Raw genomic sequence first — 25,329 nt, forward strand, 5'->3', positions numbered from 1 at the left:
CTGCCCCTTCTCAGTGTAGATCCAGTCCCGGTTTTCCCTCCTGCCCCTCTCCTTGCGGATCCAGTCCCCGGTTTCCCTCCTGCCCCTCTCCTTGCGGATCCAGTCCCGGGTTTTCCCTCCTGCCCCCTCTCAGTGTAGATCCAGTCCCGGGTTTTCCCTCCTGCCCCTCTCCTTGCGGATCCAGTCCCGGGTTTCCCTCCTGCCCCTCTCCTTGGAGATCCAGCCCCGGGTTTTCCCTCCTGCCCCTCTCCTTGCGGATCCAGTCCCGGGTTTTCCCTCCTGCCCACTCTCAGTGTAGATCCAGTCCCCGGTTTTCCCTCCTGCCCCTCTCCTTGCGGATCCAGTCCCGGGTTTCCCTCCTGCCCCTCTCCTTGCAGATCCAGTCCCGGGTTTCCCTCCTGCCCCTCTCCTTGCGGATCAAGTCCCGGGTTTTCCCTCCTGCCCTCTCTCAGTGTAGATCCAGTCCCGGGTTTTCTCTCCTGCCCCTCTCCTTGCGGATCCAGCCCCGGGTTTTCCCTCCTGCCCCTCTCAGTGCAGATCCAGCCCCGGGTTTTCCTTCCTGACCCTCTCGTTGTGGATTCAGCTCCGGGTTTTCCCTCCTGCCCCCCTCTCCGTGCGGATCCAGTCCGGGTTTTCCCTCCTACCCCTCTCCTTGCGGATCCAGTCCGGGTTTTCCCTCCTGCCCCCTCTCAGTGTAGATCCAGTCCCGGGTTTTCCCTCCTGCCCCCTCTCAGTGTAGATCCAGTCCCGGGTTTTCCCTCCTGCCCCCCTCTCCTTGCGGATCCAGCCCCGGGTTTTCCCTCCTGCCCCTCTCCTTGCGGATCCAGTCCCGGGTTTTCCCTCCTGCCCCCTCTCAGTGTAGATTCAGTCCGGTTTTCCCTCCTGCCCCTCTCCTTGCGGATCCAGTCCCGGGTTTCCCTCCTGCCCCCTCTCAGTGTAGATCCAGTCCCCGGTTTTCCCTCCTGCCCCTCTCCTTGCGGATCCAGTCCCGGGTTTCCCTCCTGCCCCTCTCCTTGCAGATCCAGTCCCGGGTTTCCCTCCTGCCCCTCTCCTTGCGGATCAAGTCCCGGGTTTTCCCTCCTGCCCCCTCTCAGTGTAGATCCAGTCCCGGGTTTTCCCTCCTGCCCCCCTCTCCTTGCGGATCCAGTCCCGGGTTTCCCTCCTGCCCCTCTCCTTGCGGATCCAGCCCCGGGTTTTCCCTCCTGCCGCCCTGGCGGTTATTTGTTTTCGCGGCGGTCAGTTTAAATTTGAATTCTCGCGGCGGTGCTCTAGACTTCCCCTCCCTCCTGAGGGGCTTTCACATCGCGGGCTGTAGTGTACCCCTCCAGCCGGAGGGGAGTGTCCCGCCTTCAGGAGGTGTTTGATTAGAGAGTGTTTGCTGCTGCGATTCAGGGCCTGGACCCCTCACTCCAACAACAACCACTAAAAAGCTGCACTGTTAACAACCAGGGGGTGGACACAGTTAAACATCACACACCAGGTGTTTTTAGTTATGTGATTTTTTTAATATATTGTGTGTATGCTTATAAATAGTTTTATATATAGTTTATTTAAATATATAGTTTTATTTAGTATTATAATATAACACAATATATTATAAACCTGATGAAGGAGCAGCATTCTTAAAGCTGGTGCTTCCAAATATCCCATTTGGATTATAACCTGCTGTTGTGTGATTTTATTTTTAAAACTTCAGGCTTTGATAACACAGCCTGAGTGAGATATTTATCATGCTGAGGTGTACATTGATGTGATTTGTAGCTGTAACTCATTTTTGTTTGTGCTGCAGGTTGATTGCCAGACGATGCAAAGAGCTTCGAGGTTAAAGAAAGAAATGCAGTTCTTGGCAACTCAGCCCCCGCCTGGAGTCTCATGTTGGCAAAATAATGACCAGATGGATGATTTACGAGCCCGTATGTTTTGTTTTGCACACTGGAGATTTGTGATGATTTGGTGATGCTGGTGTTGGACTGGGGTGTACAAAATTAAAAATCACATAACACCAAGTTATAGTTATCAACAGACAGGAGTGTTCCCTCCCAGTTGGGGAACACTTCAGTGGTCCAGGACATTTGACCTCTGACCTTCGGGTGATCATCCTCCAAGGCAGACTTTGGGATAGACAGCAGCGAAAAGTGGCCGAGCAGAGGCTGTTAGCTAAGTTCGGTACCCGTAGGGAGGGCCTCCACTGTGACTTTGGGTTCATGTCAAATTACAGGTGACCACCATTGCACTGTGTACACACACAGACACTCCTCTCACAGACACACATGTACACAGACATGCACACTGACACACTCTTACAGACACATGCTCCCTCACATTCATATGCACCCTCTCAGAGACTTAGACCACTCTACACTCATGCACATACATATACTCACTCTCTCTGACATTTGCAACCCCCTACCCTAGACATATGCGCACACACACATGCATGTACAAACTCTCCACTCTCTTTCCCTCCCCCCAGACAGACAGAAACACAAAGATCCACATGTATGTGTTTGTGGGGTGAATTTGTACTTGCAGAGTTACATTGTACTTTGCTCAAAAACTGCATGAATTCATGTAAAACTATTATTATCTTCCTCTTTAGATTAGAATCAATCCAAACATCTTGGCACAGACAGAACACAGGGGGCTAACACCTTCAACATATTGTCTAGCTAAGACCAATTGTTACAGTTAACCTGAGAATGCAACTTTTTTTAAAAAAAAATTGTGATTTAGACATGAAAGAAACAAAACTATCATGGTATTTAAACAGATGAAAGGTATTTTTCAACATATAATTTCAGTTACATCACACTGTAAATTTTTGCCATAAATTCTGTGCCTTACAATGGTGTTCTCCACGACCACCTGATGAAGGAGCAGCGCTCCGAAAGCTAGTGTGCTTCCAATTAAACCTGTTGGACTATACCTGGTGTTGTGATTTTTTTTTAACTTTGGAGATTTGTGCTCAGCCTTCCCTTAATAAAAGAATAATGATATGGAGATGGTGGCGTTGGACTGTGGTTTACAAAGTTAAAAAAAATCACACCAGGTTATAGTCCAACAAGTTTAATTGAAAGTGAGTATGTAACTTGAGAATGTAACTTTTTTTTTTAAAAAAACGGTTTACAATTTTCATGAAAGAAGTGAAACTATCATGGTCATTTTAATAGATGAGAGACTTTACAAACAATCAAACTATTTTCCGGTGTATAATTTCAGTTACATCACACTGTTAACTTTTGCTATAAATTCTGTGTCTTACAATCTTATATTCCACACCTACCTGATGAAGGAGCAGAGCTCTGAAAGCTAGTGCTCCCAATTAGACCTGTTGGACTATTACCTGGTGTTGTGATTTTTAAAAGTATAATGTCGACTAATCTTTAAAATGTACAGTCAGAGCTTTAAGTGGAATTTTGACTTTTCTTTTCTTCCTAATTGGCTTTGTTCCTGATTGATTTGCTTCCACCAGATTTTGTCTGTGGTTAGTAATGATCGCCTGTGCACTCAGCTGGAGAGACTCGTGTGTCACCCTTTTTGAGGAAAATTTATAGCATTCAACAAACTAATAGCCCCATCCCCCTCAGTCAAGAGTTGCTGAATGGTCACATGGGAGTTACCTTCTACCCAGCAGCACTGCTGGGGACCTTGATGGCACTGGACCTACCTGAGGCCTCAGGTCATGGAAGGGTCCAGACACTGGAAACTGATGGCCAGGGTATTTGACTAAGGAGAAGGTTTTTGGTGTACCCCGTTCCTGTCAGACACCCCTCTGGGAGCCTGCAAGATAAAAGTTCAGTGTTTTCCCATAAGGCAGATACCCACCTATTGGTAGGTTAGTATCCATGACAGTGCAGTGAGGAATTAAACTGGGCATTTAATACTCACTGGCTTTAATTGGTGGTGCTGCCTCATTTTGCCACCCTCCTGCCTAATTAAATAACTTCTCCTACCCCTCTGTTCTCTTTATCTCTTTCTACCCTCCCCCTCCCCACCAATGGTCTCTGAAAGGGGCCACTCAGTTCAAGGGGCAATTAGGTTTGGTTAAGGAAGGATGCCCTCACCAGCAATGCTCACATCCAAGGAGTGAATGATTTGCTGCATTGTAAAAGTAACCCATTGACTGTGAAGTATTTTGGGATGCCTTGAGATTGGGAAGGGCACTAGACTGGAAGGCACAATATTCTTCCTTGTTTGTATGCAATTTGCCCACCAATTTTATTCTACTACAGAATAAATGTGAAAAAATCACTTAAATAAAGATGATAGACTACAGGAGGAATTGGTGAAATATTGGTTAATATGATGCTATTTCACCTTTTTTAGAGCAGGTCTGAAACTAGCCTACATTGATTGGATAATACTTTCTTTCCCTGTAGGATCTCTTATAGAATAAGTACCAGTTCTGACTGTTTCATATCAGAAATCAATATTTATAAATTGAAGATCCACATGCTATTATTCAATGAGCTCTGGAATGAGGTTGGAATTTCACTTGAGTTGTACTTGTCATTTTCATGTAGACTTGTATTTTAGGGCTCTTGTGGTGCAGTTGTAGTTTCCCTACCTCTGGACCAGGTTGAAGTCCCATTTGCTTTAAATGTACTTAATGACCATGAAACTTGGTTCCTCCTCCTCCTCTTTTCCCCCCACCCCAAAGTCTGCAAAGCTAAATGTCATGCCAAAAGTATTAACTTGGCTTTTCTTGTAATAGCTGCTAATGTGGGGTATTTCTGCCTTTTTGGCTAATTTTCATCATGCAGGTATACCTATAGGAAATATTAATAAACCTTGCATAATGTGTAAGGAATGAAGAATGTATTGGCGACGCTAATTAGTTGAATCTTTTTTATTAGTTGAAGTATATCAGATGAATCTTTGCCTTTTTTTTCCCCTCTTCCTCTCCCAAGCATGTGCATGTTTAAAAAAAAATTAGATGTGATTTGAAATATGTCCGGTATCAAGTGTGATGCTGAAATGACTTGAATTAGAAAAGTTGACTTAACCAAGCAAAAGCAGTCTACAACAGGAGTGTAACGCAAGTATTCACTTGTGCTTGCCAAAGGATGACAGATATTAGTTCAATATAAGGGCATATTAGCTAGTTTGATATTATGGCTTTAAGAGATGTATTTTATCCTAGTCTTTTTATGAAGAGAGATTGAGACAAAGGTACTGAGCGGTCTGTTCCAAGCCAATAAAGTAAACAATTTGTGAGACCTTGGGTTTTTTTTTAAGGGTTTGAAATATAGAAGCAGAATGAAGGGTTAGGGTCAAACTCCTGCGGAACCAGGATTTTAGTTTTAACTTTCAGCAGTTGCTGGGATCTTGAAGTTGGATGTGGAAGCTCTTATTCTTCTTCTCTCTGATACTAAAAGCTGGAATGTTCTCTGCTGTGAGAATTGCATATGAGACCATCCATTTTACTGAATTTGCCTTTGCTAAGGGTATGTTTATGGCACGTCACTATATTGGAACAGCTGTTTAGTAGTTAATCTATTATCTTAAGTTTTCCAGTAGAGATCAGTTATTCCAATTTCTTCTTTAATTTGTTTGTATTTTAACTATGGTTTAAAAATAAAGTATTTTGCCTCAATCCTGTTAGTTTGACCTATTGAATTGCATCTGGAAGACAACACGTTACACTTACCTTTAAAAGTTGGGGTCTCGGCTATCTTCTTAATATATTTTGAGGTGGCTTGGTGTGGTCCGTAACATTAGTATGACTTTATTAACTCCATTCACAACAACTAATAACTCTAAAGGTAGTTACTTTTATTATAATCACTAACTGTTCCTTAATATCAGTGAGAATATATGTTGTCAAGCTGCAATTGTTTTCATCAGTAATGCATACAGAATGGTGTCTCAAAGGTTTTGTAGTACTTGACTATAAGTTGGTGCAGAGATGCTAACAAACTACACATGACTGTAGTAGAATATCTGGTTGTCTTCTGGGTATACACCAGGTGGACTGCATGGTTCAAGAAGGTGGCTCACCACCACCACAGGTCTTCAGGGCAATTAGGAATGAGCAACAAATGCAGGTCTTGCCAGTATGACATCCGATTTAATTTTGGTGTAATATATTTGGTGAATTCAGATTTTGTACTGTTATTTTGTTAGATCTTCAATTTAATGTAAAATAATGGGATTCCTTTCCTGTTGTATTTGATTTCATTTTTTTAAAAATGTTAATTGCAGTATGTTAAATAAAGGATCAGAGAATGGATACTTATGATCATTGTTGTAATATTTTACACTTTTTCATCTTGTGGGTAATTACGAATATTTTTAAGTCTTCGCTGAACTCAAAATTAATTGCGTAGATGCCCTTCTGGTTCCTGGTTATTCAAGATATGTAAGCTTTTTGTGTTGAAAATGATGGAAATCTAAACATTAGAAGTGAATCTAAGTTTTGTAATTCAGCCAAATAAAATCTAGATATGTCATCAAAAATACAGAATGTTGTTATGCATCATTTTCCTTGTTGGAATTAGTATTAATTATTTCCTTGTACTAACGAATAGTAACTTAAAGTTCACTTATAGTTGCCTGTTTTGCAGTAGGTAAAATTTCTTGGGGATTGGTGTTAGTGTGTATTAGTAACCCTTTGTTATCCTTAATGTAGAACATTGACAGTTCTTAATGCTGAAAACATTTTAGTACCCTTTTTTTGAATTAGATTGTTATTTAAAACTAGTTTTTCAATTACTGTTCTGCCTTGGATCCAAAGTGTCATGAGTGACATCCATGTGTTTGTTGACTCCTACTCTCTGGACTAATCAAAAATTATGTAAACGCTCCCAATTTCCTTTTTTTCAGAGATTTTGGGAAGTGTCAATTCACCCTATGAAGGAGGAATATTTAATCTTGAAATTATTGTTCCTGAAAGGTACAATTTTTAATTTATCAAGCATTTTAATTTTCTTGCTATCATTTTTATTTACACTGTATAACTCTTCATGTACTCACTGGTTTGATAAACTGACGACAGTGGCATGTTAAATGTAGCCTTCCATATGTCTGTGCTGAATATAAAAGCCGTTATCGAAACACTCGTGTTAAAAATGTACTATACCTGAATATATTCATGCCACAACTTTATTGGTTATGACTAATATATTAGTAGTAAAGCATTAATTTGAGTTTTGCTTAAATGCTGTGATGTGAATTGGGGAAAATCTCAAGCTGAAGTAATTCCTCTTTAAAGTGGAGACATAGATATCTAACTTCATGTCCTTACGGAGATTTATAAATGTTTGTCTCCTCTTCAGCTAATCTGGTGATGCCTTTTTACAAAGTGCTGTTTGAGACCTGATGTAACTTCAGATATGACCACAGCAGTACAAATTTTGAAGTTTTGTGATATCCAATTCAAACTTGCTGAACTAGGGGAGACATTGGTTTCACTGACCAAGGTTCCATCCAAAATAAAATGATAATTCCACAATAATGTCATTGCACTTGCATCGTGGTTGGATATATACAAAATTTATCCCACAATTACGCCAGGTTTTATTTTAAAAATCTATAGTATAGGGATACTAAAGCAGCTACCTAAGACAGTTCCATGCATTTCTTTTTTTAAAGATGTGTGGTCCTTAATGACTGCTGATAAAGGTCTTGAATTATTTGGGTGTGGGTCTTCAAAGTTAAATACTGATTATCACAGAATTAGCCATTCTTGGCTAAGTGTGGTAGAGTATTGAGCTTCTTATTTTCTGCTCTGACAGAGCAAGGATAAGATGATTTGCCAGTTTTTCAATCTTAATTGTTTTCTGGTAATCCTTTCTGCAAAGTATACTTGTGTTACCGTGGGGTGAGCACAGAATTGATAATACCCATCGTAGTCAAGTATCTGACATTCTGTATTTAGCTTGTTTATCAACAATGAGTTTGTGTGACTATACAATTTATAGTTGATGTGAAACTAAGTCTCACTTTCTAATATGTATGTAAATATGATCAACCAAATGGCCGCCTCGTCCGGTTTTCTAGATCTAGATGTTAAGTAATTCACTATTGATGATCAAATGTAGATATAATTCAAGATTTAATTTAAAATGACTAAACTGTAATATTATCCTGTCTCATTAATAAATGTTAAGATCTGTTAAACCATTGATTCTTGAATTCGTGTTTTTTTTTAATTGTCTTGATTTCAGATATCCATTTGAGCCTCCAAAAATTCGGTTTCTGACCCCTATCTACCATCCTAATATTGATACTGCGGGAAGGATCTGCCTAGATATCTTGAAGCTGCCTCCGAAGGTAATTAGAATTGTTTTTCAGGATATAAATGCTCTTGATATTTTCACTTGAAAGTGACTGTTTCGGCAATTGGACAAGTTGAATTGCTCCGCAATGTTGAAAGGAGCTTTTCTCTTTAATAACAGAGAAAAAGATAGACAATCTACAAACTGGTGGCACCTTAAAATCACTCTTACCTTTTTACCAGTACTTCAGTATGTAGTATATCTACCAAGTAAATTATCAGTCTTAATTTTAGTGTTCTTAATGGTCACAATGAATGATAAAGTTTAATTTTAGAGGCAGAATTTCCAATAGGAACTTACCTTGAGTAAAGATCTTCGCCAATAGCTGCTGACATTTGAAAATGCCTGTGTTTTGTATTTTGAAAATACCTTTCGACTCCACAGGAAATCTGATGTTCACCATTACCAAAGACCAATTCTTGCATTCTCATGACGGTGGCTCAGTGATTAGCACTGCTGCCTCAGTGCCATGGACCTGGGTTCAATTCCAGACTTGGGTAACTGTCTGTATGGAGTTTGCACATTCTCCCCATGTCTGCGTGGGTTTTCTCCAGGTACTCTAGTTTCTTCGCATAATCCAAAGATGTGCAGGTTAAGTGAATTGGCCATGTTAAATTGCACATAGTGTTCCGGGTGTGTAGGCGCATTAGTCAGGGGTAAATATAGGGTAGGAGAATGGTTTTGGGTGGGTTACTCTTTAGAGTGTTGGTGTGGACTTATTGGGCTGAAGGGCCTGTTTCCATACTGTAGGAATTCTATGATTATTTAAACTTCTATGATTATTAACAGTATTTCGGCCATCAATTGTAGTTGATTCTATAGATTGCTATCACATACTTTACCTCCTTTGTTCTCTATTGGAATCCATCCTACACTCCTGGCATGTCTGAGCCAATTTTTAATCCTAAATTAAACCCTCTTCTGAAAATTCACAAATTCATTAACCTCACTTGAGGGACTCAACGATGACTTTTAACAAAAATGACTATGGAACAGAAGTATTTTCAAAAAGCCATAGTTGAGGGAGGCAGAGTAAGAGCTTCATAGCTGCCTACTTTATGCTATACTTGGCTCTTAATACCATCAAGTGTGGTGCTGGAAAGCACAAGTCAGTCAGCATCCGAGGAGCAGGAAAGTCGACGTTTCAGGCACAAGCCCTCCATCAGGAATGGAGTGAGGGGGATGGTGGCAAGGGGGCTGAGAGATAAATAGGAGGGGGTGGGTCTGGGGGGAATTAGCCAGGAAGATGCAGGTGGAGGGGGGGTGGTGGTGATAAGTCAGGGTGGAGCGGATAGGTGAGAAGGAAGATGGACAGGTGGGAGAAGTTCAAGAAGATGAGTCGGAGGATTGGATCTAGGATAAGGGGGGGGGGGGGGGGGGAAGGAGGAGATGAGGGAACTAGAAGTCAACATTGGCATGTGGTTAGAGGGTTCCAAGGCAGAAGATGAGGCATTCTTCCTTCAGGCATCAGGTGGCTAGGATTGGTAGTGGAGGAGGCCCAGGACTTGCATGTCCTTGGCGAAGTGGTAGGGGGAGTTGAAGTGGTCAGCCACTGGGCAGTGGGGTTGGTTGGTATGTGTGAGCCAGGAATGTTCTTTGAAACATTCTGCAAGTTGGCGACCTGTCTCCTCAGTGTAGAGGAAACTACATCTGCTGTTTCTGTTGCTTTCTCTCAGACTCCACGTTGATTTCGCCAGTTTCCTCATCTCCCCTGCCCCCACCTCTATCTCAGATCCAACCCTCCAACTCGACACTGCCCTTTTGAACCTTTCCCACCTATCTGCTCCATCCTCTGCTCCAACTTATCAGCTTCACCCTGCATCCACCTATCTCCTTCCCAACCCTCCTCTCCTATTTATCTCTCAACCCCATTGTGTGATTTCTGTTGAAACCCCCAAATGATTTTTCTTATGTCACGTTTTGTTTCTTTTCTGTTTGCAGCATCTGGGGGAGAGTGCAGGGGGAAACTTTGTCATTGGCACCACCTTGTGGCAGCTGTGAAAATGTTGATCTGCCCTTGGTGTCATTCATCAGTTTTAACTGAGTTCTGCCTGCAGGCGATGAGCTCTGCATCTGTTGTCAGTGTCTACTCGAGTAAAACCAGAATTGTTTTCTGATTTTTAAAAAAATCAGTTCATAGTTGTCAATGTCTGTTAAGATTTAAGTGGACAAGATTGACATTGTATTTGGAAATGTAAACTGAAAAATGGAAGTTTGGAATTTCTTTTAAACAAGAACCCAAATGAAAATTTGAATGGGTGGTAATCACTAGAACAAGATGCAATGTTTAGAGAAGTTAGATTTGATACTTTTGTGAGACTTGCTGGCTTTGGGTTTAAAGAAACTGCCCAGCAATAGCTTTGGGATCTGCTGTAAGCTGTAGTTTTCCACAAACCTGACAGCAACTGCTGAAACCTCTAGAAGCCTGCAGAAAAAAGCAAACTTCCTTGCTCTGTCTCTGACTTACTCCCCCTGAATAAAAGAAAACCCAGGTCTAAAAGAATTTGAAAAGAATTTCAAGCTCTGACAAAGCCTTCAGTCCAACTGATGGCTGCTGAATCAAGGATCACGGTGATATCGTCACTAGAAAACAAAGAACTGATGAAGTCCCATTACCCCACCCTTAAGACCGTAAGACACAAAGGCTGAAATATATCATTTGGCCCATTGTGTCTACTCTACCATTTATTGAGACCATGGTTGTGATCCAATAATCCTCACTGCTGTTTCCTGTCTTTTCCTCAGTCCTTGATTGCTTACCGATTTTAAAAAATCTCTTGATCTCTGCCTTGAATATACTTCTTAATCTATCACAAAACAGAAAAAGCATTTTGACCGTTGGTATATTTGGCACTAAAATATGAAATTCAGTGATGGGTATTAGATGTAATAATCGCCTTAATGACAAGTATTATAGTGACAAGGTTTATATTTTTAGATTGGGAAGACCAATTAAATCTGAAGTCGCTATTTTTTAATATGCATTTCTCCTCTTTATTTGAAAAGATGTTACTTGTTTCATCAATTTGTCAAATGCGAAAGATTGGCTGTAGCTATAACAAAAAATAAAGTTCTGTGGTGCCATGAGACACCAAGGCAGTTCATAAGGTGTATTTATCGCTCTCAACTCTGAAGCATTACTAATATATTTGTTTCTTCTTTTGTGTATGTTTTTATAAACTTGTGGAGATGGTGATTCTAACAATTAAATATCTAAATTATTTGCTTTGTAAATTTGTTGACTGACAATGCTCAAATGTAATTGATGGCAAGTAATTTTCAAATGTGGACTTGGGTTTACATGCTAATATTAAATGCCTATTTTGAATAATCTTCTATTTACTACTAAAGCAAACCATATGTCAAGATGTAACTTTGTTATCTAGGGTGCCTGGAAGCCATCTCTTAATCTCTCTACTGTGTTAACCTCCATTCACTTATTGATGTCAGAACCTAATCCAGATGATCCTCTCATGGCTGATATTGTGAGTTAATTTATTTTAAAATGTGTAATTGTTTAGGTATGCAATAAATGTTGAGTCACACTACATTTTTAAAAGTAAGTATTGAGATAGTGAGCAGACAATGTGCAACGTATAAGTGAAGGGGGCTGCTAGCTGACTAATCTTTGAAGCCCCTGACAGAAAAAAATAGGCAAATGACAGATTAATAACTCTTGAATAAAAGTATAATTCAGATCTCCAACAGACATTGATACTCTAAGTGAAGGGAATGCTAAAGTAACAGAAGCACTTGCAGCAGCAGTAAGAACCATGTTAATGTGGAAATTTCAGCCACAGGCTACAAGAACTGGTTAGGATCCCTTGGCCAAATGTACAACGTGTGGAATATAACAGTGACTAGAGAGGCTTGGATGTAACTTAATGTGATGTGGCCATTACTGGCTGCAAGCTGACTGATAGGGAGTTAATAATCTCTGGTACAGCATTTTTCAGTGAAGCTAAAAGGAAAATAACCTTATTGATGAACTGTACTAAACACTAGAATGAGAGAATATATGTAAAGGAAGAAAGCTGCATAGACTGATTTAAAATTGAGGAATAAGGGATGACTTAAAACTGAATTACAAGTTGTATACAGTCCTCCTAATGGTGGCAGTGAAGTATCAGAATGTTTTAATTTGAAACTCATTGGAAGGGCTGTAATGAAGTTTGAAACCAAGAACTCTGGATGCTGGAGATCTGAAATAAAAATGGAAATTGCCAGAGAAATTCAGCCAGTCTGGCAACATCCATGGGAAGAAAGCAAAGTTCACATTTTGAGGCTGATTCTTCAGAGAGAGATGGAAAGGGAGGCAAATGAGGAGATCTACCCCTCTTATTTCTCTCTCCTCTGGGCTCCATCACTTATCCACTTACCTCACGCCTTCCCCTCCCACCCCCAACTTCAGCTTTAGCATAAATGTTTTGCTACTAGTAGTTCTGACAGAATCACTGGACTCAACATTAAGTGCTACCAGACCTGCTGAGTTTCTCCAATTTGTTTCTCTAATAGAACAGAACCGCTTCAGCCAGAAAGATGGTAAATTTCTGGAGTAAAATTATCTAGAACTAGTGCGATGATATTCGTTTATAAGAATTAGTATTGAATCAATAAAAAGTGTGGCGCTGGAAAAGCACAGCTGGCCAGGCAGGAGCAGGAGAGTCTATTTCTGAGCATAAGCTCTTCATCAGAAATGGGAGCTTATGCTCAACATCAACTCTCCTCCTCAGATGCTTTTCCAGCACCACACTTTTTTTGACTTTGATCTTTGGTATCTGCTAAATTGCCCTTAGTGTTAGGTGAGGGGCAAATGTAGGGGTATGGGTGGGTTGCACTTCGGCGGGTCGGTGTGGACTTGTTGGGCTAAAGAGCCTGTTTCCACACTGTAAGTAATCTAATCTAACTCTTAAGTACATAATTTCAGACAATCGCTGATTGTTGGGATATGAAATTGCTTTGCATCTGTTTTAAATGAGCGTCCCCTTATTTGGTAACTACATGCCCTAGTTCACGATTCTCCCATTAATGGGAACATTTTCTCAATCTATAGTGCTAAGACCCCTCAAATCTTTATAATTCAATAAAATCATCTCTCATTCTTCTAAATTCTCGTGAATAAAGGCCTAACATGTTTAAATGTTCTTGATAAGTCAACCACTTCAACCGAGGAATTGGTCTCCTGAATCCTTTTCAACAGCCTCCACTACAACTATATCCTTTATTAAATGAGACACAAATTATATACAGTACTCCAAGTGCAGCATATAATGGTTGTAATATGACTTGTCTATTTTTAAACTCCAAATCCCTAGCATTAAAGACTAAAATTCCCATTTGCCATCTTAATTATTTGTACCTTCCGCATGCTAACATTATCTTTTATTGAGAATAACACCCAAGATCCACGTGTACTGTTTTTTTTTGTTTCTCGCCATGTAATTAATAGTCTGCCTTTTTGATTCTTCCTACCACAAGTGGGAGAAAGTCTCATTCCTGATGAAGGGCTAATGCCCAAAATGCAATTCTCCTGCTCCTCAGATGCTGCCTGATCTGCTCTGCTTTTCCAGCACCTCCCACTCTACTTCCTACCACAAGTACATGATCTCTGTTTTCTTCATTAAACTTCATATGGCAATGTTTTGCTCACTCCCTCAACCTCTCACTATCTCCTTGCAGATTCCTTTATATTCTCATTTCTCCATTCTGTCTCATTAGTTAGCCCTTTCCAACCTGAAAAGAGACCTATCAGTCCTGAACTTCTATCTTTTGTATGTTAACCAATTCTCAATGCATCTACTATATTGCCCCGAATAACATGAGTTTCTATCTTGTACAACAAGATTTTCTGTAACATTTTATCAAATGCCTTCTGAATATCCAGATACTTTGCATCTACAGGTTCCCCTTTACCAATTGTTCTTGTTCGATCATCAAACACAAACTTTTCTAAATGTCCCGCTGTTTCTCCCTTCTCCAAGATTTTCCCAACGACAGATATTAGACCAACTAGCTTTCTCTCTCCCTTCGTGAAAATAGGCATCACGTTATCAATGTTCCAATCCACCGGAACCTTTTACAATATCTCAATGTTTCCATTACCTCCGCAGCCGCTTCCTGTAAAACATTAGGATGCAGCACATTAGTTCTGCTGACATATTTTCATAATTAATCGTCTTCACTGTTAGCTCTTTGATCAGCCAAATTTAATTCCTTTAAAAAAAATTCTCTGTCCTACTCCTTTTATATGGCTTAGATTTTTTGATTAGAAACTCTTTGACTATATTTGTTAACCACAGGTGATTTATTCTTCTCTTCATTCATTCTAGTAAAAAATCATAACTGTCTGCTACTGCTGATCAAGTCACTTTTTTCTTTTTTTTTTCAATGCCTTGGCTGGCTGGGCAGCTAGTTTGTGACGTAGAGTGACTTCTGTAGCATGGGTTCAATTCCCACACTGGCTGAGGTTACCATGAAGAACCAACCTTCTCAAACTCTCCTACCATCTGAAGCACGGTTGCCCTCCTGTTAAACTACCACCAGTCAATCCTCTTTAATGAAAGAGCAGCCCTATGATCTGGTAGGGCTATTATGATTTCACATTTATCTTTTGCTCCCACCCACAACACTAAATAATTTTCTATAATGAAAAATTGATGGATTAACTAAGATTTCAAACCAGATAAGGGTAGGGTCAACCATTTTGCCCAAAAAAAGGATGGATTTAATTCATTTTTAAAGTGTGTAGAGTTCGGAATGAAATTGATCCAATGGAAAAAATCACTAGAATGGTGAATCTGTCCCTATAGACTTGAAAAGAAAAGAAAAGGAAAGAAGTTTTTTGTTTTATTTTGACATCTTTTCGAAGCCCTGGTCCACCAAGTGGTGTATCAAATATAATTCTGGGCATTGCATCTTAAAATCAAGTCACAAAACATGCCAACAGAGCTCTGAGGGTTAGGTTGAGCAATGGTGACATAAACTAAACTTGTTTTTCTTGGATTATAGAAGGTTAAGGAGTAATTTGATTGAGGTTTTATGTTTGAGAAAGGCACTGATAGTTGTTTTCCTTTACTTTGTTCCTTGGGGAGTCTCAGACAAGAGGACATAAGCATAAACTTGAAGCGAGACCATTAAGGAGAGAAATCTGTAATAAGTAATAGAAGTGTCAGACCATCTCTCTCAGAAAGGAATTTATGCTTATTCATTAATTTAAAATCTGAAGTTTAGTGTTTGCTTATATATGACAATAAGGGTTATGGAGACAAGGTTCCAGACAAAGATAGGTTACAGGTCATTCATGATTTCATCAAATAGAGTCATAGAGATATACAGCATGGAAACAGTGTCTTCGGTCCAACCTGTCAACGCCGACCAGAGATCCCAACCCAATCTAGCCCCACCTGCCAGTTACTGGCCCATATCCCTCCAAACCCTTCCTATTTATGTACCCATCCAAACGCCTCTTAAATGTTGCAATTGTACCAGCCTCCACCACATCCTCTGGCAGCTCATTCCATACACGTACCACCCTCTGCATGAAAACGTTGCCCCTTGGGTCTCTTATATCTTTCCCCTCTCACCCTAAACCTATGCCCTCTAGTTCTGACTCCCTGATCCCAGGGAAAAGATTTATCCTATCCATGCCCCTCATGATTTTGTAAACCCCTCTAAGGTTACCCCTCAGCCTCCGACGCTCCAGGGAAAATAGCCCCAGCCTGTTCAGCCTCTTTCTATAGCTCAAATCCTCCAACCTTGGCAACATCCTTGTAAATCTTTTCTGAACCCTTTCAAGTTTCACAAGATCTTTCCGATAGGAAGGAGACCAGAATTGCACGCAATATTCCAACAGTGGCCTAACCAATGTCCTGTACAGCCGCAACATGACCTCCCAACTCCTGTACTCAATACTCTGACCAATAAAGGGAAGCATACCAAACGCTGCCTTCACTATCCTATCTACCTGCGACTCCACTTTCAAGGAGCTATGAACCTGCACTCCAAGGTCTCTTTGTTCAGCAACACTCCCTAGGACCTTACCATTAAGTGTGTAAGTCTTGCTAACACTTGCTTTCCCAAAATGCAGCACCTCGCATTTATCTGAATTGAACTCCATCTGCCACTTCTCAGCCCATTGGCCCATCTTGTCCAGATCCTGTTGTAATTTGAGGTAACATCCTTCACTGTCCACTACACCTCTAATTTTGGTGTCATCTGCAAACTTACTAACTGTACCTCTTATGCTCGCATCTAAATCATTTATGTAAATGACAGAACGTAGAGGATCCAGCACCGATCCTCGTGGCACTCCACTGGTCACAGACCTCCAGTCTGAAAAACAACCCTCCACCACCACCCTCTGCCTTTTTAGCTTTGAGCCAGTTCTGTATCCAAATGGCTAGTTCTCCCTTTATTCCACAAGATCTAACCTTGCTAATCAGTCTTCCATGGGGAACCTTGTCAAATGCCTTACTGAAGTTTATGTAGATCACATCTACTCTCTGCCCTCGTCAATCTTTTTTGCTACTACTTCAAAAACATTCAATCAAGTTTGTGAGACATGATTTCCCACGCACAAAGCCATGTTGACTATCCCTAATCGGTACTTGCCTTTCCAAATACATGTACATCCTGTCCCTCAGGATTCCCTCCAACAACTTGCCCACCACTGAGGTCAGGCTGGCTTGTCTTTACCACCCTTCTCAAACAGTGGCACCACGTTTGCCAACCTCCAGTCTTCCAGCACCTCACCTGTGACGATCGATGATACAAATATCTCCGCAAGAGGCCCAGCAATCACTCCTCTAGCTTCCCACAGAGTTCTTGAGTATACATGATCAGGCCCTGGGGATTTATCCACCTTTAACCATTTCAAAACACCTAGCACTTCCTCCTCTGTAATCTGGACATTTTGTAAGATGTCACCATTTATTTCCCAACAGTCTATATCTTCCATATCCTTTTCCACAGTAAATACTGATGCAAAATATTCATTCAGTATCTCCCCCATTTTCTGTGGCTCCACACAACGGCCGCTTTGCTGATCTTTGAGGACCTCTATTCTCTCCCTAGTTACCCTTTTGTCCTTTTAATATATTTGTGAAAACCCTTTTGGATTCTCCTTAATTCTGTTTGCCAAAGCTATCTCGTCCCCTTTTGGCCCTCCTGATTTCCCTCTTAAGTATACTCCTTTCTTTGTATTTTTCTAAGTATTCACTCGATCTATCCTGTCCATACCTGACATATGCTTCCTTCTTTTTCTTAAACAAACCCTCAATTTCTTTAGTCATCCAGCATTCCCTATACCTTCCAGCCTTCCCTTTCACCCTGACAGGAATATACTTTCTCTGGATTCTTGTTATCTCATTTCTGAAGGCTTCCCATTTTCCAGCCGTCCCTTTACCTGCGAACATCTGTCTCCAATCAGCTTTTGAAAGTTCCTGCCTAATACTGTCAAAATTGGCCTTTCTCCAATTTAAACTTCAGCTTTTAGATCTGGTCTATCCTTTTCCATTACTGTTTTAAAATGAATAGAATTATGGTTGCTGGCCCCAAAGTGCTCCCCCACTATCACTTCAGTCACCTGCCCTGCCTTATTTTCCAAGAGTAGGTCAAGTTTTGCACCTTCTCGAGTAGGTACATCCACATACTGAATCAGAAAATTGTCTTGTACACATATAAGAAATTCTCTCCATCTAAACCTTTAACACTCGGCAGTCCCTGTCGATGTTTGGAAAGTTAAAATCCCCAACCATAACTACCCTATTATTCTTGATACAGGAGTGGATAGCACCTGTTCCTAAAATAATTTTTTTAATGTAATTATCATTTTATTTCCTTTCATATTATTGAGTTTTAAACATTAGTTTGAGCTTTCAAAAAAAGCTGCTGTTTTAATTTTCACTTTTTTTTTATTTGGATAAAGATGTGTGTAAATAAATCAGTTGCTAAGTAGCTATGTTTTAATAAAATGCTGGTGGCACTGTTCCTGCCAGATGGAAGCATCAGAATTAATTTTTGAAAACACATTATTTAGCATTTATCAATTTCTGTTAAATTTCCAGCAAAAATTAAGTTTTAAATCCAGGTTCTTCATGAAAATTTATTTAATTCATCATTGTCAACGTACTTGAGTACTCCCAGCAAACATATTTAAGCTATGCTAACATCCTTTATTTGAAAATGCTTAGTCTAATCAGTGATCACATACATTTTTATTATCTTAATTAAATATTATAAATTGGTTGCATGTTTGCAGTTAATTTAAGTTATTAGCTTTTGGAAAAGTGGCATATTGATTCCAGGCCTGTAGCAGATTTTTTAAGCTCGCAGAGGTCCTCTAGTGTTACAAATTGCTATTACAGTTCTGTGCAAAATAACTACTATAAAAGGACAAACGAGGTGTGACCCAAAATAGCACCCATGCACTGATTTACTGTTAAATAACAGCTAACCGTAGGCAGCACAGTGGCACTGTGGTTAGCACTGCTGCTTCACAGCGCCAGAGACCTGGGTTCAATTCCGGGTCAACTGTCTGTGTGGAGTTTGCACATTCTCCCCATGTCTGCATGGGTTTCCTCCGGGTGCTCCAGTTTCTTCCCACAATCCAAAAATGTGCAGGTTAGGTGAATTGGTCATGCTAAATTGCCTGTAGTGTTAGGTGAAAGGGTAAATGTAGGGGAATGGGTCTGGGTGGGTTACGCTTCGACGGGTCGGTGTAGACTTGTTGGCCTGAAGGGCCTGTTTCCATACTGTAAGTAATCTAATCTAATCTAATCTAAACTCAATTTGCATCTGATTAGATTTGAATTTTACATTATTTTTTGAAAATTCAAGTTAAACATGATAAATGGAAGTTGTCAAAAGGATGAAAGACTCTATGAAATTCCTACAAGGTCATTGCAGTGCTAAACACATCTGTTGCTTAACTTTAAATTTAGTCCTACAAAAACTGAATTATTGAATAAGTCGAAAACTGGATTGTTGGGAGGTAGGTGGTAAACTTTTAGCCTTGTCAATACATTACTGAATTTAATTAACACGAGATTTCTTGTTCAAGTTTTTGGCCCTTGGATCATGCTAAGATCAGATTAATCAAGTCCACAAGTAATTTATTATTAGAAATAATAAAGTTGATAACAATCTGTAATGTGTTCTGAAATATTAGTGAGTTTTGAGGATTTGTAGGTCCGATTGAGATTCTGAATGTAGGTTTGCTCACGGAGCTGGAAGGTTCGTTTTCATATGTTTCGTTACCATACTAGGTAACATCTTCAGTGAGCCTCTGGATGAACCACTGGTGAAGATGTAGCCCTTTTTTTTATTTATGTTTGGGTTTCTTTGCGTTGGTGATGTCATTTCCTGTAGTGACACAATTTCCTATGGTGATGTCATTTCCTGTTTTTCCCAGGGGTTGGTAAAATGAGACCCAAATCACTTGTTGATAGAGTTCCAGTTGGAATGCCATCCTTCTTGGAATTCTCATGTGTCTCTGTTTGGCTTGTCCTAGGATGGGTGTGTTGTCCCAGTTGAAGTGGTGTCCTTCCTTATAAGTATGTAAGGATACGAATGAGTGTGGGTCATGTCTTTTTGTGGCTAGTTGAGAGAACTAACAAACTGGTACTTACCAACAGGCAAAGATCCTTGTTTGAATTGTTTTCTTGTCGTCTTTCAGTTTTACTACAAGCTAATAAAATGCATTCTAAAGATAGAATTAAGTACTTTAATGTGGTTTTTCTTTTTTTAGTCATCTGAATTCAAATACAACAGACAGTCTTTTTTAGAAAATGCAAAACAATGGACATTAAAGTATGCAACACAATCAAAAAAAGATGAGGTATGTTCAAACTTCCTCAACTTGCAGGGTAATGGGTGGAATGTGTAACTTTGTGTTCCTAGGGCAGGCCGAAACTGCTTTGCATATAACTGCTAAATGCACAAAGGCATAATTCCAGAATGGCTTCTTTCTTTCCTTTTTGAGTCATGGACTGGTGGTTGGCACCTTAGTTTGCAGGGAATCCAATTGTACAGCTATGGTTTGATTTTTCCATTTGAAAAAATGCGAAATAAATATCGTGGGTTAATAAAAACAATTTTATAAACACTAAAAATGACGATCCATATACGCTCAAATTTAATGCATAAACACGTACATTATTCATGAAAGAAGTGAAGCTATCACTGTATTCTAACAGATGAAAGGCTTAACACAATCAATTTTTCAATATATAATTTCAGTTACATCACACTGCAAATTTTTGCTATAAATTCTGTTACAATCGAGCCCTCCACAATCACCTGATGAAGGAGCGTCGCTCCAAAAGCCAGTGTGCTTCCAATTAAACCTGTTGGACTATAACCTGGTATTGTGTGATTTTTAACATTCTTCAGTAATTCAGTTAATTTAATAGAAAGTCTGGTTCTGGTCCAGCTAGGGCAGGAACGATGATGGGTTGCTGTCTTGTTTGTATTTGAGTTAGTCAGTATCAGTTAGAGATGGATTACACGGCTGACATCAGTTTTGGTTGAGTTTGGTGAGAGGAGTTAGTCAAAGGTCCTGTTCATGACTTCTATGTGTTTTTGCAGCAGTGTGTTGATATTTAGATGTTGGGCAAGGCCGTAGCATGCTTGAGCTAAGTTTCAATGCCTTCATATTTGAATAGTTTAGCAATTCGTTATCAACTTTAAATCATGAAAAATGGTTACATGGAGAGAAAATTAACAATAAATGCTGATTAATGGAGAACTGGCATCTCCAGAACGCAAGAGTAAATGTTGAGAAGGAAAGTGTGAAAACTTTGTTTAAAATAAGTTTTTAAGTCTTACTATTAAATCCCAGAAAAGCTTTAAGATTATGGTGCTGTCTTTTAGTTAAAACACCTTCCATTTATATAAGTATCATGACAACATGTTGTGAATCTGATAATGGTATTCTGTATGATATTTGTATGACACATTGGTTAGGCCACTTTTGGAATATTGTGTGCAGTTCTGGTCTCATTCCTATCAGAAAGATGTTGTGAAGCCTGAAAGGATTCAGAAAAGACTTACAAGGATGTTGCTAGGGTTGGAGGATTTGAGCTATCAGGAGAGGCTGGGGCTGTTTTCCCTGGAGTGTTGGAGGTTGAAGGGCGACCTTATAGGTTTATAGAAGTGTATGGGGCATGGATAGGGTAAATCGACAGTCTTTTCCCTGGGGTGGTGGAGTTAAGTATTTGATAGCATAGGTTTAGGGTGAGAGGGGAAAGATATAAAAGATACATAAGAGGCAACCTTTTCACGCGGTGGGGGGGGGTGAGTGTATGGAATGAGCTGCCAGATGAAGCGGTGAAGGCATCTGGATGGGTATATGAATAGGAAAGGTTTGGAGGAATATGGGTCATATGCTGGCAAATGGGACTAGATTAGGTTATGATATCTGGTCGACATGGACGAGTTGGGCCGAAGAGTCTGCTTCCATGCTGTACATCTCTGACTCTATGCAGTTAGGCTCGTTATTTGTTAGTTAGTTTGCACATGGCTTGGAGATGTATGCTATCTTTTCTCTTCAGTTTATATAACTACTTCCCACCAACTCCCCAAGCAACTTGTATTCCCCATAAAAGCAGTTCTTGCTAGTGGTGGTCAATATTTCGCTGGAAAAAGAGGGATAACAAGTTTGCTATTAATAATGCAAATATAAACTATAAAGCTAAGTGGATTAAAAGAGATGCTATGAGTTCTGAATGATCAGATGTTGATGCCTGATAAACACTGCTGTTATACCTTTGTGCAAACAATACCTCTCCCTTTTTGTCTCCTTTACATTTAAGAACTTTAACTGCCCATGAAAACTGTTACATAAAGTTGTATATAATAACTGTTAGTACCATCTGAACAACCTGCCTGGCCAAGGAAGGGTACAATTTAAATTTGCACCTGTACTTTCACTAGAGTTGGCACAATGAAGGTTCAAATAAATTAGTCCCTAAGCTCATGGGATTCTCCTATGATGAGAGGTTGTACAAATTTGTTCTCATCGGTGAAGATTGGAAAATTTTGAGGCAATCTCCTTGAAACTTAAGATTTCTGAGGGAGCTTAATGGGCTGAACACTGGAGGATTGCTTCTGCTGGTTGAAGAGTCTAAAAAATGGGAGCATAATCTTCTGATTGAGGCTGATGTTTTAGGATTGAGCTAAGAAATTATTTCGGTCAATAGTGTGATGCTGGAAAAGCACAGCAGGTCAGGCAGCATCCGAGGAGCAGGAGACTCAATGTTTCTGGTATCCCGATGAAGGACTTTTGCCCGAAACATTGATTCTCCTGTTCCTTGGATGCTTCCTGACCTGCTGTGCTTTTTCAGCACCACACTTTCAACTCTAATCTCCAGCACCTGTAGTCCTCACTTTTGCCTAAGAAAGTATTTCACTCAAGTCATCGTAAATCTTTGGAATTCTATGTACCATTGTTGCACATGCTCTCATTAATACAATTAAAGCTGGGTTAGACAGATTTTTGGTGTCTCGGGGATTAAAGAATATGTGGAGTAGTCAGAATTAAGCATGGTCATGTGTGATGGTTGGCCAGGCTTGATGGACAATATGGTTTACTCCTCTTCCAAATCCTAGAGTTATAGTCTGTCTCCTGTATATAATAAAAATAATTTTTTAAAAAATGATCTTTGAGCCTGATTTAACATTTGGGATCCTGTTTGTTGTTCCACCCCAGCAAGATCCAGATAAAATTGCATGTGCATGCTAGACTATTCAATTTCTGATTTGAGTATTACTACCAAAGTATAACTAACTAGTACACTGTATGGCACTGTAAAATGGATGTTGGGAGTTTCATAAACAATATGACGTTTATATGGCAATATCAGCAATTCTATTGTTCACTAAGTAGTATTGCTCAATAACTCCTATCCCACTTCTTCTGATGTGTAAATTGTAAGTCTGGGCCCAAATGGATGACTTGAATCCTTTATTCTTATTTCAGATTTCCAGCTGCATGAAAGAGAATCAGAGCCAGGTTGAAGATGAGAATCGGAGCCAGGTTATGAATAAGGATATACCAGTATCTAGAAAGAGATCTGCCTGTGATTCTGAAAATGCTAAGAAATTTTGTTTATAAATAATGTGGTACTTTCTATTTGTATTTTGATATCTTTTAATTTTTTTTAACTACCCTGTAAATGTGTTGCTTACATGGTTTAGTAAATTTAGCTTTTGACAATGACAGTAAATTGCCAATAAATGATAAAGAAAACAGATGAGTAAATTTTTCTCTGTAGATGCTGCTCAATATTTCCAGTACTTTGTTTTGATTTCATGTTGTCAGTCTCTGTAATATGCTGTTTTAGGACTGGGTTGAATAAATCCAGATCAGGTGCATGGGCCAAATTGCTTTCATTAGTGCTACAAATTTCTGATTTCTGTCTAGGTGCCTTTTTTCCCCACCTAATTTAATGAAGAAAAGTGTGGGGAAGAGTTGGGGGTTTGCTACTTTGGGTACGAAGGCAGCTAGAGAGATAGGGATTCTAATTCCAATTGTTCTTTGGCAAGAGGGTAATATTACTAAATTAACAAAGCCAGCTGAATGACTGATTCCTCCACCACCCTACCAACAAATGTTTGAGCTGAGGTGGAATAGGGCTAGAAATTCAACATGCCATGTCAAGAAATCCCATGTCTGTTCTTCATGTCGAGGTGGAACCTAAGCATTCAGTCCTAGGTATACCTCTTCAAATTATGGTATGACCATCTTAAAGCACAAACTTTAAAGAGCACTTCCCATTTATAAACTAACAAAAAAAAACCTCAAAAGAATGCAGATGTTGTCCGATGGTTGGTCTGAGAGGTCGCCAGCTACCCCAAAATCAAAAACAATGTGCAACCTAATAAGGACAGAAATGTCTGTCATTGAGATTTGTACAAAGATTGGAATGAGCTCATGAGATGCCCAAGCAGCAGGACCGAGAACAAAAGAAATTGATCTGAAATTGCAATTAGGGAGGAGTGGCAGCTGGCCTAAGACTCGGGGCAACAGGAGCTGGTGTACAGAGCTGTTGGGTGATACGGGAGGGGGAGGGGAAAGAGTCAAAACATTTTTAAGAAATTAGGTAAAACAATGACTGCACATTCTGGATTAGTGGTGCTGGAAGAGCACAACAGTTCAGGCAGTATCCAAGGAGCAGTAAAATCGACGTTTCGGGCAAAAGCCCTTCATCGGGAATAAAGGCAGAGAACCTGAAGGGTGGAGAGATAAGCTAGAGGAGGGTGGGGAGAAAGTAGCATAGAGTACAATAGGTGAGTGGGGGAGGGAATGAAGGTGATAGGTCAAGGATGGAGTGGATGGGGGGGGGAAGAAGATAGGCAGGTAGGACAAGTCATGGGGACAGTGCTGAGCTGGAAGTTTGGAACTAGGGTGAGTTGGGGGAAGGGGAAATGAGGAAACTGTTGAAGGCTGGAAGTTTGGAAATTGTCAAGTCTCAAGAAAAGACTGAGTAAGGAGTGACAGTATTTGGGAGAAATATGATTTGGAGATGCTGGTGTTGGACTGGGATGTACAAGGTTAAAAATCTCAACACCAGGTTATAGTCCAACAGGTTTAATTGGAAGCACACTAGCTTTCGGAGTGGTGCTCCTTCATCAGGTGATTGTCATCTGAAGGAGTGGCACTCTGAAAGCTAGTGTGCTTCCAATTAAACCTGTTGGACTATAGCCTGATGTTGTGATTTTTAACTAGGAGAAATATAGCTGAGTGCATTCATATATAGTATTGATTTATACCTTGATAGCCATTTTTTTTCTCGCTTGTTTCATTAGTAATTCTTTTTGGTTGATAAAGTTCTGATAGTTTCAGTTGAAGTTGGCATCCTTTACTCTGTAATGTAGATTGGATCAAAAAGCCTAATTTTGCAGCAAGCGGTTCCACACAATCCCATAAGAATTAATTTAGCAGTCATCCAGCAGAACAAAGCATTCATGAAATCAGTGAAAGCCTCATTAAATAATTTTACAAATAAAACAAATCTGGCAATAAATTAAAACCATATGTGGCATAATAGAA

At 40.0% G+C, this 25,329-nt stretch overlaps 1 protein-coding gene across 2 annotated transcripts; it reads left to right on the forward strand.

Moving 5' to 3' along the window:
* Positions 1-1,213: 1,213 nt before the first annotated feature.
* On the forward strand, positions 1,214-24,552 carry ube2t (ubiquitin-conjugating enzyme E2T (putative)). Of its 2 annotated transcripts, none has more exons than XM_060845142.1 (7): positions 1,214-1,235; positions 1,790-1,913; positions 6,826-6,895; positions 8,169-8,274; positions 11,666-11,764; positions 20,026-20,115; positions 23,257-24,552. In XM_060845142.1, the coding sequence occupies exons 2-7, from the start codon at positions 1,805-1,807 to the stop codon at positions 23,389-23,391; spliced, it is 609 nt and encodes a 202-aa protein (XP_060701125.1). In that variant the 5' UTR covers positions 1,214-1,235; positions 1,790-1,804; the 3' UTR covers positions 23,392-24,552. The 2 variants fall into 2 exon arrangements, with proteins under 2 accessions (XP_060701125.1, XP_060701124.1); XM_060845141.1 differs by lacking the exon at positions 1,214-1,235 and adding an exon at positions 1,242-1,480.
* The last annotated feature ends 777 nt before the right edge of the window (positions 24,553-25,329 follow it).

The sequence above is a fragment of the Hemiscyllium ocellatum genome, chromosome 26 (assembly GCF_020745735.1).
Source record: "Hemiscyllium ocellatum isolate sHemOce1 chromosome 26, sHemOce1.pat.X.cur, whole genome shotgun sequence".
Classification (NCBI taxonomy): domain Eukaryota; kingdom Metazoa; phylum Chordata; class Chondrichthyes; order Orectolobiformes; family Hemiscylliidae; genus Hemiscyllium; species Hemiscyllium ocellatum.